General features: G+C 33.6%; 1 protein-coding gene across 14 annotated transcripts in view; it reads left to right on the top strand.

The window, feature by feature from the left end:
• The window catches only part of TMEM135 (transmembrane protein 135), a 271979-nt gene that overhangs the window by 192515 nt on the left and 64223 nt on the right, over positions 1-15241 (top strand). For all 14 annotated transcript variants that reach the window (XM_031460511.2, XM_031460510.2, XM_031460513.2 and 11 more), the window contains one exon: positions 7365-7411. In XM_031460511.2, the coding sequence (XP_031316371.1) occupies positions 7365-7411 (47 nt within the window). The remainder of the gene's footprint in view (positions 1-7364; positions 7412-15241) is intronic.

Below are 15241 nucleotides of genomic sequence, written 5' to 3' on the forward strand. Positions count from 1 at the left end.
TTTTGGTTTAGTACATTATGTGTTTTCCTTTATGTGATTACTTTTATTTAACCCACCTATATTCTTGGTGCAAATAGATAATAATGAAATTAATTTTATGTTTTCATATAAGTATATTCAGTTTCAAAAATAAATTGGTTTCTAAAACATCCACTTTCCACAAATAGGCAGAGGATGTGAAAAAGCAATTAAAACAACTGACCAAGAAAATAAACAAAAAGATTTATAAACCTGTTCAACTCAGTTTCGCTCATAAGAAGAATGCAGCTATAACATGAAATACCATTTCTTTCATTCATCAGATTGACAAGGATAAAACACAGTTTTTGTGGATATAGGGAAATAGCTCATGTAAGGATATGGCTACTTTGATATATTGTTGATGGGAGTGTGTCAAAATTAAAAATGGACCCATCCCTTGAAACAGTAAATTCAGTTCTAAGAATTTACCTCTAGAGATAATAGTATACAGGTTTACAAAGTATACTTTGGTTTCCAATATATTTTGCATCCACTCTATTCATAGACTGTTTAAATAAACTTCAGCATTTCCATGTGTGTATGTGTGTAAAATTTAAAAGAAAAGTATAAAACTATCTTTTTTTAGGCATGTAGCTACGTATAAATGTACACACACACAGTTCTACACAGACAGGATACCAGAGATCTGGAATAGAAGGGAACTTTCATTTCATTGTATTTTTGTCTTTCAGTTTGAATTTTTGTTTTTATCATGTACATATATTACTTTGTAAAAAAAAATCAGTTTTAAGTGCTCTTGAGATGTAATTTACATGCTATAAAATTTACCAAAGTGTCAATTCCATAGGTGTTTTTAGTATATTTACAAAGTTTGTACCTGTCCATACAATCTAATTTTGGAACATTCTCATCACCCTCAGAAGAAACCTGTGCCATGAGCAAACTATTACCCCTTTACTCTGCTAACTCTGGACATCCATTCTACTTTATGTGAGGAGACTTGTCTAATTCTGGAATTTCATGTACATGGTATTATACGGCACATGGTCTTTTGTAACTGGATTCTTTCACTTAAGTGAAAGTGACAATTCCAGATCTGCATATCTTAAGTATATTGTGCAATGGTGGTGAAATGGAAGGGAATTACAGAGAAATTATTTCTTGTCAGTAGTTACCATTTCTTGAGCATCTATGATGTACTAGTCACTCTGCTAGACTTTATGTATGTTATCTCATTTAATCTTTTCACTATATGTAATAGATAATATTGTATTGTTTCTGCAAATGAGTAAATTGCGATATTATTTTTTATGTTGATTTAGACATACAAGTATAAAGTATAAAAATAAATGTGTGCAAATGCATACTTTACTGCCAAAGTTAGAATAAGTTAAGTGCTATATAACATTACCACGATGCACAGTGAAAATGTTATGCACTAGCCAGACAGGTCTAATAGAACTTTTTGTATTTACAGAGATATTCTGTATCTGCTTGTCCATTATAGTGTCCACTACCAAATGGGGGCCACTGATTACATGAACTATGGCCAGTGTGGATGAGGAGTTGAATTTAATATTATTTTATTTTAGTTAAATTTAAATAACCACTCTCTGCTTCTGGCCATGATATAATAACAGTAATCCTTACCCTTCCTATTGAAACAACCAAAATGTGGAGAAAACACTTGAAATAATGATTTTATAATCCTAGATATCAGGCACTGAAGGGCAAAGATCCCTAGGAATTGGGAAACAAATGAAATGAGCCTAAAACTACGCTAGCTTACTGCTTTGAGGGAGTTTCCAGGCATGGATCAAAGAGGAGGCATTCAGACAAAGTCTCGAGTAGACTTTCTCACTTGAAGAAACAGAGTGGAGAATGAGAGGAGACCATGCTGGATGGACTTCACTGAAGCCCAGAGAAGAAAGTTTTCAGTTTAGTACTGATTAGGGCACGTACATGAGGAAAATACCCCAGGTCAAAGAAAGAATGACCTGAAAGGATTGGAAGTGCTTAATTGAGTGTGTGGCACTCAGATAGCAGCAGGAATAGTGTCTGTTCCTATCAGCCAGACTGGAAAATCTCAAGATTAATGTGGCATTGGGTAGCGTATGCATATCTTATCTCAGCAATGGGGGATAATTAGCCCTAAGCTGAGCACGATTCCATTCCCTCCTAAAATATCTTGAAAGCAGGTCCTTAAAGGATCACTGTTTCCAAATATAAGGGAATATGAAAATATCCAACGTCTACCAAGCTAAATTTCAGATTGTCTGATGCCCAATAAGAATTACCAGGCATGCAACAAGAAACAAAATTTGACCCATAATGAAGAGATTATCAGTCAATTAATGCCAAACCAAAACTGACAAAGCTGTTAAAGTTAGCAGGCAAGGACATTAAAAAGAGTTGTTATAAGTGAATTCTGTAGTTTCAGAAGAATTAGAGACATGGAAAACAGGGGGAAAGAATCCATATCAAGTTTCTAGTGATGATAATTACAGTCTGCAAGGTGAAAATTTACTGGGTAGCATTAATGGCTTATTATACATTGCAGAAGAAAATATTAGTGAACTTGAAGACATAACAATAGAAATGAGCCAAAATGAAGCATGGAGAGTAAAGAGATTTTTTTTTTTTAATGTTGCTGCTCTATGTTTGCTCTGTTGTTGTTGTTGTTGTTGTTGTTGTTGTTGTTGTTGTTTTTATGAGGGGGAGGTAATTAGGTTTATTTATTTCTATTGGGGGAGGTACTGGGGAATGAAACCAGGACCTCGTGCATGCTAAGCATGCACTCTACCACTTGAGCTATAGCCTCCCTGCTCCAAGAGATTTTTTTTTTTTACAAAATGAAGAGCATTAGTGAGTTGTGGGAAAACTTCAGGTGACCTACTATGTATTAATTGGAATTCCCAAAGGTGAAGGGAAGAGGGAAGAAAATATATTTGATGTAATTATAGTTGAAAAGTTTTTTAATTTGATGAAAACTATAAACCCACAGATCTAAGAAACTTAATGAAACCACAGTACAAGAAACATGAATAAGACTACTCTAAGGCACATCACAGTCAAGTTGTAAGAAGATACTGAAGTGACACTGAGCCAGCTGCTGAAATAAAATGATCCATCAATCTAGCAATTGATACCAGCAAGAATATCTTTCAAAACAAAGGTCAAAATTTTTTTAGGCCTACATTTTCAAGAAAAAAATGTTTAAAATATAGTGGTTTCATAATATTAAAAGTATAATGGTTGACAACAATAGCACAAAGATCTGGAAGGGAGAAGTAGAAGTGTGTTATTATAAGATTCCATATTTATATATATATGTTAAGTGGTATAGTATCACTTGAATGGAGACTGTCAATTTAAGGATGTCTACTATACTCTAAACAAAGAAGCCAACAAAAGAGGGAAAATGGAATCATAAAAAATAGTGAGCCGATTAAAAAAAAGGAAGAAAGAAAGAAGAAACAAATAAGCAACCATAGAAAAATAAACAGCAAAATGATAGATTTAATTCCCAACTCACCAATAATCATGTTAAATGTAGACAATCTAAATATGCCAATAAAGAGGTGGAGATTTTCAGATAGGATAAAAAAATAAGAAACAACAGTACATTGCCTACAGGCAATGAACTTCAAATATAAAGACCCAATCAGTTAAAAATAAAAGAGTGGAAAAGTAACAGTAATCAAAAGAAAGCGGGAATTACTTAGTAGATAAAATAGATTTCAGAGCAAAGAATATCATCAGAGATGAAAAAGATAATCTCATCATAAAGTAGACATAATTCTAAATGTTTATTTTTATGTCTCTAGTAACAGCTTCAAAATATACCAAGGAAAAACTGATGGAACTGCAAGGAGAGATTGTGGAGACAACTCCACAGTTACAGCAGGATATTTTGATACTTTCTCTTAATAATTGAATAGGTAGACAAAAAGTCAGTAAGGATTTAGAAGATTGGAACAACACTGTCAGCCAACTTGACTCAACTGACATTTGTATATCCCTCTGCCCAGCAACAGTAGAATTCACATTCTTTTAAAATGCGTATGGGATATTTACCAAATGTGGAAAATAAAATAAGTTTTGAAAAATTTAGAAGTAATCAAATCATAAAAAGTATTTTCTGACCATAATAGAATTAAATAAGAGGTTGGTAAAAACATAAAGGTAACTGAAAATCCCCAAATATTTGGAAACCAAATAGCACACTTCTATGGAGCCATGGATCGTAGAAGTGAGCAAAAGCAAAATTAGAAGGTATTTTGAATGGAGCAGAAATGAATTACCAACTTTATTAAAATTAGTAGGATACACTGGATCTTAGGGGGAAATTTATAGCATTATATACCTATATTGAAAAAAAAAAATCTTAAATCAGTGGCATAAATTTCTGCTGTTAAGAAACTGGAAAAATAAAACCAGAGCAAACAGAAAAAAAGGAGTCAATAAAGATTAAATTGAAATCAGTGACCTGTGGAAAACAAAAAAGATAGATAAAATCAATTAAACAAAAGCTCATTTCTTGATAAAATCAATGCAATTAATAAATCTATACTCAGGCTGATCAAGAAAATAAACAACCAGTGTTGAGAATGAGAGAGGTGACATCACTACAGATTATATTAAAATGATAATAAAGGAATGCTATTAAGAACTAATAGCCACATATGAAAGGTAGCTACAGAATTGGACTGTGGAGCAGTATTTTGTAAGCTCGTTGAGGGTTAGGATTGTATTTAAATGTCTTCTGTATAGAGCAGATACAGAGTAACCACTTGACCAATATATTTTTAAGAGGAAATGCAACATACAACTAGCAGGGTGGTGATAGAAGTATCACTTACCTTTAAGGATCTCAGTTTCCTAATATGAAAAAATGTACTATCTGAAGGTCCTTTTAGCTCTAAAATTCTATAATTTGAAACACAGAGAAAATATTCTTTATTATTTAACTGCAGATTTACATTTATTTGGAAAAGCACTTTGTTGAAGTTACAGTGTTTAACGAAGTAGCACAATTGATTAAAGAAAACCTTTGAAAACAGTGTATTACTAAAAATGATATCCTTTCTTTAGCATCTTTAACTAACGTAATATTGAACATATTTCTTAATAAAGTTCATAATTTTTCCAGTGATTCTGTTGATACAGTCCCCTTGCTTGTCCCTCATCTCCTCAGTGTCTCTAACAAGTCTCTGCTTCCTTGACCACTTTGTATGAAACCACCACCCCTGCTCTCCTGCTTTTTATTTCCTTATCCTGCTTTGTTTTGCTCCAGAACGCCTATCACTGCCTAACGTACTGTTTTCTTTTAGTATCTTCTCTCACCTCCCTAGAAGATAAGTTCCATGAGGACAAGGGCTTTGTCCATTTTGTGTACTCTTGTAGATACTCTAGAACCGTGCCTGGCACATAGTAGATGTCCTAAATATTTCTAGAATGAATTGATCTTTTGTATTTTAATATCCCTTAGATGTTTCCACTGCTTGCACAGATTTTCGTCTCTTAAATCTCTGCTGTATAAAAAAGTAAGCTCCAAATATTGGTGATTTGAGAGATTTCAAAAGGTCTGCCTGTTTTAAAACAACATTTTTTCTGGACTTCTCTCTAGAAGAGGTTTATATATCTAGGTCACTTCTGTGAATAACAAAACAAAATAAAAACAATCTGTTGAATGCCTGAGACCTTTTGCAAGCATTGTCTCATTTAATCTTCCCAACAATTCAAAGTGAGGTAATATACTCACTTTACAGATAAGGGATCTAAAGCTTAGGGAAATTGTATAAAGCATTGAAAGTCACACAAACCTAGATTCAAACCTGTATCTGCCTACTTCAGAGCTTCAGTTCTTAAACATTGTATTCTTACCCAGTTTCAAATGTATTATTTGTAAAGATAATTATTAGTTTAATATGAACACAGATAGGCTTAGCATCTGAGGTTAGAGCACAGCCAACATTCTGAGTGAAAGATTTGGTTTTGTTGATGGTTTCCTTTGCTGTGCAGAAACTTTTTAGTTTGATGTAGTGTTTGCTTTTGTTGCTTTTGCTTTTGGTATCAGATTTTTTAAAATCACCATGACCTGTGTCGAAGAGCTTACTGCCTGTTTTCTTTTAGGAGTTTTATTATTTATTATTTTTTATTCTATTATTTATTATTTTATTTTTTATTATCTATTTATTATTTTCATTATCTATTATTTTATTATTTATTATTTATTATCCTATTTCATTCGTCTATTCTGTTTTCATGCCAATGCCATACTGTTTTGATTACTACAGCTTTGACATAGTTTGAAATCAGGGAGTGTGATTCCCATCCTCTTTTGGGTAGTAGGTTTATATATTTCTGAGTCATTCCTGTTATATTTATAATGCTTATCTTAAGCAAAGGTGGCAAACAAGCTTGATTTATAATAGCACAACTATTGTATTTTCTTTAAATTGACTAGAAATTATGTTGGAAATAGCTAAACAGTATTTTGTATGATTTTTGTTTTTGTGATTCCTTGTGGTCAGTCTTTAACAGTTGAAGATTGTTCATTTGTCATTTGTCTATGACATGAGGCCATTGATAATCCTTACGTTCAACTTATGCTGTTACTGTTAGCACAAGAACACGTTTTACAACTTCTGTTTTACTGATTTAAAACAATTTTATGGAAATTCACTTTGTTGGCATAACTACACTTTTGGTCAGGACTTGGGTTTTGGATTCTTTCCACGTACATCTTAGTATGTTTTGTTCAGTATATGTTTTAGGGGAGCTTCTTTAATCCAGACTTGTTGTGTGTTTTGATGCTTGCTTTTAGAGGAATTTTTTTTTTTTATAATGAGTCTATATCCCATACAGGATGATTATATTTTTAGGAGCTTTTCTTATTGATTAGAATTGGTTGACAACTGGACTGTATTTTATATTAAAAGAAAATTTGGTCATCTTGATGTAATAGTTAATAAGCTTTATGGGTTTTTTTTTTTTTTCCTGACTTCATTATATAAAAGCCATTGCCTTTGTTTTTAGGCTGCTTGCTTCTTCAGGCATTCTTAGACATAATTTTAAAAATTGGCTGTTCCTTTTTGAATTCTGTTACCCTCTACCCAGCCTATATACATATTATAATAGATATACACACATACATATTATATAATTTTATACAATTTTATTTGTGTATAAATATACAGAATCATAGTCTTAACTTGGTTTATTTGAAAGGTACAAAATGTGATATGTGTATGACTAGTTTGCACATCTTTAAATTGTTTCAGGCACGAGATTTAATAGTGGGTATTTTGCTTTTAGAAGACACACCAATGATGATGTGAGTGTTCTTTTGTAGGTAATGTGTTTTCTCCTTGTTACAGGTCCTTTTGTTCTGCATCACAGCAGCCATGTACATGTTCTTTTTCAGGTATGTTCTGTTATACCTATTTATTTTGATAGAAAAATACTCTTCCTTTGTAATTTTAAAATCAACCGTGTAACTAAAATGTTTTCTAAATTATTATTCCCCAAAAGTGTCATGAGTTTTTGTTTGTTCTGTTCTCTAGAGTGGTCAGATTTAAGTCACTGCCCCTTAGTAGAGAGAGAGAAGGAAGATTTGATTTTTTTCACACTATGCTTATAAAAGTTCACCTTGGAGAGATAGATATGTAAATGAATACTCCTCAGGTCCTGAGAAGTGAAGTTTTGTTTGTTGTGGACCTGATTTTAGATATTCTTCACTCTCCTTATAAAATAATCAACATTTTAAATTTAAATGAGAAAAATGTGATGGTAGTGCTTAACCTAAGTCTTCTGTGAAAGTAACCTTGCACACTAGTCACTGTCGTTGGGTTAGTCCATGATGTCAGAGTTGTATTGTTCATTGGCACTGAGATTGAGGAATGTGGGGGAGTGTTAGGATGGCTCAAGATTTTAATGCCAATAAAAATGATGTCTGTCATAGTTACATAACCACAACAGCAGGGAACTGGAGTTTTGACTAGGAAGAGTCTGCTCCTTCATAATCTTCAGTTCCAGTGAGTAATCCCTATTTGTTTCACTCTTATTACACTCACTTGAATACATTCCTCCTTGGTTTTTCTGGAAATAGGCAGAATTCAGTCACAGCAGGAAATGGTAGGCTTTTAAAATTAAAATTTGCACTTGATTGACCAAGGCAATTACGGATTTTAGTAAGATATATTTGGTAGACATCTTTATCTTTTTTATGAACCTAAATAGGACAATTCAATCATACCAGAATTTTTAAACAAGTGATTTCCTGTCAGAACATTCTAATAAATATTTGATAAGCACAGTGATAACAATTTTAACTTCTTTTGACTTTATCAAAAATGTATGTAAATGTAAAATTATGTTGCTGTAATTATTCTTATAAAGGGACAGTCGGGCTATTAGAAGGGGAAAAATGGATGAAAATTCAAGGTGGAGAGGACTTACTCATAATGGGGTACATAGTATTTTATGTCAGTTAGTGACTAAAAAAATCATTGCAGCTCTCTGGGTGTCTTTGCGAAGCTGTTTGACCTACCATTTTTAGTATACCTTCACATACACCTTACAACTCCTGTGGTCTCTTTCATGTATTTTAATAATTTAGGGGTGTGGTAGGAGAATGAAGGACGATGACTATTTCATTTCATCAGTTTCCAAAAACTTCTTAATTGTATTCAGGCACATTATTACGACAATATTGCAGAAAGTTCACATGGTTTATCTTTATATTCTGTCTAGTCTGAAGATAAAGCAAACCTAATGCGAGAATCCTGTGTTGACATGCACAGGAGGAAAATACAAGTTCAAGTAAAATGTGTGTGTGTGTGTGTGAGAGAAAATTCCCAGCAGCGCAGATAATTAAATAAAGCAACAGTCTTTCCTGAGATAGCACTTAAAGACAGCATATTTGATCAACATTTAGCATTTCTTAGTCATGAGAAGTTTTTGAGGTTTAAAAATGACTTGTATGTTGACTATAGTGATAATGCCCAATCTTTAGCATGGTCCTAGCAAACTGTGCTTTTAAAACGGCTGCCATAAACCTAGTATTTTTGGTGTAGAAAGAAAATCAAGCCTATAAATATGTATTTTGGTGCAGAGCTACGGAACCTTTTCCTGTTTCAGTCACAAAGTCTAGGTTAAAAACAACAATTTAAAATACTTTCCAGAAGGCTCAATACAAGGTTTTAGTGCCAAGATAAACATTTTCAATTTTCTGAGGAAAGGGTTGTTTTTCTCCAAAAAGAAGCACTATCACCAAATTCCTAGTGTTCTTGGCAGGAGTTAGTTTGCATAACTCAACAAAAGAGGTTTGGTAAATGGTAAAATAAAACCATTTATAAAGTACTACAACCAAAGAAAACAATGTTAATGTGTTTGTCTGAAGCCTCACATGTGTTCGGAATGAATAAGAAAGTCAGCAGTTAGCAAGTCCAATTGCATTAGAGTATTTTATTTTAAAATTCATTTTTATTATAAATATAGATATTTGAGGACACATTTATTCCATTTATTAACAATTATTTTAATTCTAGTTGCATAAAATTAGGTAAGTAAATTTCAAATGATGTTGTCCCTTTGACTTCATTCATGGTAACCTTTTTTGAGAAAAGGGTAAGGGAAACATTTTATGTTAGAAGTGAGTAGTCTTGTGTTTTTATCCTACCCTTACCCTATAAATGGGGGGAAAAGGGAAATGAGACCCTCTTTCAATAGAGAGAAAATGTGTCAATTTTGTTTTTTTAAAGAAAGAACTGGAAGAAGTAGTTTCATAAGTATTTTCTACAAGTGACATAGGATGTGATGGTTTTCCTATGAATTTACTTAAAAAGCAACACAATGTTCATAGTATTGAAACCATGGTTATTAAAATGTGTGATGAAAATATCTTACTTTTGAATAGCTCTTAATAGTTATTTTATATAGTTCTTTTCACATACATTATCTCATACCTGGTGATCTTGATTTTTAATCTGTACACCAGAAATAAGGCTTATAATTATGGAATCCTGGGAACACTTCAGAGGGTTGGGTGGCGGGAAGGTAATCTGTGAACAAAGAGTTCTAGTTTGGACTAGTTCTTAGCTAGTAGGCTGGCTGTCGTCTAGCCATCCGGCTGTGTCTTGGTACCAACACATGCTATGGGTTCTGTTAGGAATTGGGGTACAGTGTTTTGAAGAGTGTTGAGAAAGAAGCAGGAGCTCTGTACAACCCCATGGGCACTCTCCATAACGGTTCTGCCTCCTTTGTTTAAGCATTTTATTGTTTTGTATGTTATTCTCATCACTTCGCCTTAGGGCATATCTATCACTGTCAATTCAGGCCAAGCAGAAGTCATGGCTGAAAACCTGATAGAATATTTTGTCTAATGCATCGCTTTAAAACATTTCTTTACTTCCAACTCTGTGTTTATGGGTAAAGCAACCTCAGTGTTTTTTTGAGTAAAAGGATTCATCATAATTACTGATCCAGGCTAGCTTGGGATCTTCCCAATAGTCATATGGAGAAAAGAAATGAATTTATTTTGAACCACTAGCTTTTTTTGTTTTAATTCAGAAACAAAAGAAAAATCAACAATAACACAGATTCTACACCGAAACTATTACACCTAACCCTGCTCACAAAAAACAGTGAAACATGCAGCACCTTTAAACCTTATTTTATTGGCTTTCTTTTCATCATTAGCTATCTGTGTGATATGAACACTAATATTTTAGGGAAATGAAACAATTCAGCTACATTTTTCTTTAAATAATTTAATTTAAAATAGTATCATAAAGCATATTTTGACAGCTTTGATCCCGTCTTAGCGTGTACCTAGCTAGAAATTCTTTCCACTTGCCTGTGCAAAGGCAGCACGGAATCCGACAGCTTGTTTGAACACGTAGATTGAAAGGCTCAGACTTGTTGTCAAAGCAGATAATCTGCAGACTATATACGGGTGATTCACAACAGACAGACCTTAATCTGCTATAAACTTTGGAAAGCAATGGATTTTTAGTTAGAACCAGTGCGAATTAAAGTTTATTGTTGTGTTTTATACATATTTAGAAACTCTGTTGATGCCTGGTGTCTGATGAATTTGTGCCGTTCTGTGAAGGCACAAGTAATAAACTATTTCATTAGTCTCAACATATGGATGTAGGTTTTTTTGTTTTTGTTTTTGTTTTGTTTTGTTTTTAATCTTAAGAAAATGAACACTATTTACTGGCCGGACAACCTGTAGTTCTAAAGTGAAAGACATTTGTGACTGCCCTTGAATCTGTTTACATGAACTTAAATTAGTATCTTTGAAATAACTTAGCAAGTAAAGAACTTTTGATCTGGGTCTTTTAGCCATTTACTGATTTTAATAAAAATCCTTTAAATATCAATTAGGTTCTATTTTTTTTTTAAAGTGTTGCCTAAAATTACCATAAAAATCCAGTCTAGAAAATTAGATATCACATTTGGAGTTTAAAGGTTTTACTTCAAGTTTGGGAGAGTTTGCCCTAAATAATTACGTTTTTATTTCAAAGAGATTACTTCCAGCAGTGCAGAGAGTGAGTTGGGAATTTCGAGGGGGCTTAATAACAGGGAATGGGAGGACATTGTTGCAGTGGCTGAGGAGAGAAATGGTGAGGACATGACTGAGAATCATGATGAAGAGTGGATTTATCTAGGGTAGGATTGCTGCTGGGGTGAGGAAGAGCGAAATACTGGAAGGTGAGCAAATTAGAAAATGCGTGGAAATTGCATACAGGTTTTGCTGATCCTGAGACAGTTGCTTTTAGGACATACACATAAAGAAATACAGATATTTATTTGTGTGGAGTTCAGGAGGTAAATAGAGACTATTCTTGATTGTCATGCTAGCTGTTTGACTTTGGACAAATTAACTATACAACTTCTGTGTACCTCAATTTCTTTATTATTAAAAAGTGTAAATTGCCATATGGACCTCATAGTTAGGGTTGTGGGGATGACATAAGAAGCAATGTCTTTCCAGCTTTTGGGGACGTTACCTAAAATAAGGACTACGTTTCATACTGTAAATATACACACACGCACATACATTTCCCAGAATAATACTTAACCTCGCTACAAGTAACCCATTTGGATATTTTCTGTCCTAATTGATTTCATTTATTGAAAAAGCTGTTTTGACCCACTAATTGGTAACAACCAGTAGTGTGAAAAACCACTGGGCTGATAGCACCTACCTAGCATAGTGATCATCTTAGCAAAAATAGAGTTAAGAGTAGTGACTTGTTTTTAAGCTAAGAAAGAAAGTTAATTAAAGTAGGGAATTTGAGGAATGAAATTGTGTTTAGTGTTAATGTGGTAAATATATCCATAAGGTAAGAGTTAAAAGTGTTCATTTGCTCTAGCAGTCTGGTGGTCAGTGGTAACCTGTTGGAGAAATTTCTGGAGTTGAGTTGCAGTGGTAGATTGAGAAATAAATGTGACATGTATACTTTAAATGTATACAATTATATTTGTCGTTATTTCTCAAGTTGGGAATTTTTTAAAAAATAAATAAAAAATATAAGAACTGTAAGATGGGGAAGTAGAATGAATGTAATAAACTCAAAAGTTTGAGATGAGAAAGACAGGACAAGTTATTATAGGATTAAGGGTTTTCCTTTTGTATTCCTTCTTTATTTACTTAGACAAGAGAGACTAGATTATGAAAAAGTTTAAGTGGATAAAAGAATGTTGCACAAGCAGGAGAGATTGACAAGTTGGGGAATGGGAAAGAGAAGAGAAACGGTCTAACAGTCAGTCCAAAATGTCAACAAGGATGGCTGGATTGTTCAACCTGCTTACGGGGGAGAGAACATGGTAAATGAGTAAGAGGAAATTGAAGCTCCGCTTGAAGGCCTTGGACACATGGTTTAAGCCAAAGAGGACAGATGTATAGAAGAGGTAGGAAATAAAATCTAATTCCTTTGGCTTCCTAACTTCATTGTCATTCTTAAAAGGTAAGTTTTTAATAAGAGTCGACATGGGCTTGTGAAGCCAGTATTCCTCAGGAGACATGCAGGTGAAACAAGGTACTTCTGTCAGCTTACCAAAATACACAATCTGTTCTGTGGAGAGGGAAAGTATAGACATTGCCAGGACTTTTGCTTTCTTCAGAGCAGATGGAAAAGGTGAGGAAACAAAGGCTCATAAATGTTGCACATCACTTCCCTGAGAAGGCAAAGGTTACTACCAGGTCACATGACTGTAATCTGACTTTTTGGTGTGGGGGGGGGTAGAAAATTGTTCTGCCTGCTTGGTGAATGTTCTCCACCTATGGATGAAAGTTGTGCCAAATCTGTTTTCACTTTTTGCCTGTTAGTCTTTGAGGTACTTGTGCCTAGATAAAGAAATTGCTCAAAAAATTTTTTTAACCATATATAAATGTTTACTGATTTTAGAATACGAAAAGAAATACTCTATGGAGAAATAGTCTGAACTTAAAGTGCAGCTATTAAAGAAAGGACTTAATGGGACACAGTCAGGTCTGAAGTGGTCAGTTGCCTTTCAAAAATTTGTTGAAAGTCTTTTTTTTTTATGAATAAAATTGGTATTTTAGGTGATTTTTATAATTGTAAATATTTTGTTCCTTTTCACTGATGTCAAAGTTCAAGAAATGGATGGCATTCAAATGTTATTAGATCAGTAAAAAGTTTACACCATTAACATCCTGTTATCATTCATTGCCAGTAGGCTTATTCTAGTTCTGAGGTTCCAGTGGACATGGGGGCCTCTTTGTGAATCAGGATGGTGGTTTGCAATGAAAATAAAAGATGAGCCATAATTATGTTTATCTTTTTTTATACTAATAGCCTGTTGTACACTTCTGACCCAATGCAGTTTTAACCACTGTTAGCATTGTTAAATTAAGTCAGGTTGGCCCCATATAGTCTTATTTATTTTTTATTTAATCTGGAAGCTACAGTTTAGCTAGAATTTTTAATAGCAACAATAATTGTGTCATGAGAAAGAAGTGATTTGTTCCAGATCCTACAGTTGTATTTATATTATTGACAGAACAATAATTCTTCCTATAAAATCAGTCTATTCCTTAGTAGTTATGATAAGTGAAAATATTTTTGTTTTAAAAATGACACCTCATAGAATATGTTAACAAAGAATTTTTCAATAAAGCATTTTTGTTTTGAGCAACAAGAAATTCTTCTTGGGCTTAAAAATCTGTTACCTTTTCAGAAGTCTCAGCAAATCAAATATTCATGGGTAAGAAAAATAATAAATCATGATAAATTTCTAACAGCAGTGGTGAACTCTTGAAATAATTTAAACACTTTTCTTTTTCCTGATGATGTCCGTAATAGTTTTTTAGCTTTGGTGATTATTACTAGATGGAGTTTTGGGTAGAAGAGTACCCAGTAAATGAATGACACTGAGTTTAAAACATTGAATGATTAGAAGTAAACATCTTTAGCTTTTCAAAATTTTCATTGGCTTAATGAAAAACATAGATGTATTTTAGGAGGTTCTGTGATATAATAGAAATTACACATTCTTCAGTGCCACACAGAACAGACTTTGGGTGTTAGCTCTACCGTGTAATAATTCTGTGGCCCTTAGCAAGCTACTTGTCTTCTTTCATTTAAAATTTTTCATCCATAAAAGTCTCCCTATGGCTGTGAGAATTTAGAACAAGATAGTCCCATAAGAAGAGAATTTTTTCAATGGTATTTGTGTTTCCAAGCCATTCCTTAAAAGTTATTTAACCAATAAATGAATCCATAAAATGTAGTTGGAGTATCTGCCAGTGGTACTATAAAAATAAACAATTCTTTGGGAAAATATGTTTATGTTCAACGTGTTAGAAGTTAAAGCAGAAAAACTGGGAATTATCCAGTTTTTGAGCTACTGCACGGAGTCCCAGGTTTGGAGCAAGAGTTCAGGGCATAGGGGATAACAAGTGAGGGGACAGAAGACAGAACTGGAGTTCTTAGGTGGAGAATGGATACAAACGGAATAAACCGAAACAGGGTCATCCTGCAAATGAAAGAGCCAAGAAATTGAGATACTGGTTTAAACTGGAGCTTTCCTTTCTCTCTTCTTCCTTTTTCTTTCTTCTTCTCCGTCTCTTCCTGACCCTGATGCCATTCTGACTAGAGGGACATTGGGGCAGCACAGTGAGTGGGACTAGAGAAGAAGGGATGTGGGAGGTCTCCGGTGGATGGGCACTGTGTGTGGGGGAGGACAGCAGAGTGAGGAGGAGGAATGTATTGGCCTCGAT

Source organism: Camelus dromedarius, chromosome 12, assembly GCF_036321535.1.
Source record: "Camelus dromedarius isolate mCamDro1 chromosome 12, mCamDro1.pat, whole genome shotgun sequence".
Lineage (NCBI taxonomy): Eukaryota > Metazoa > Chordata > Mammalia > Artiodactyla > Camelidae > Camelus > Camelus dromedarius.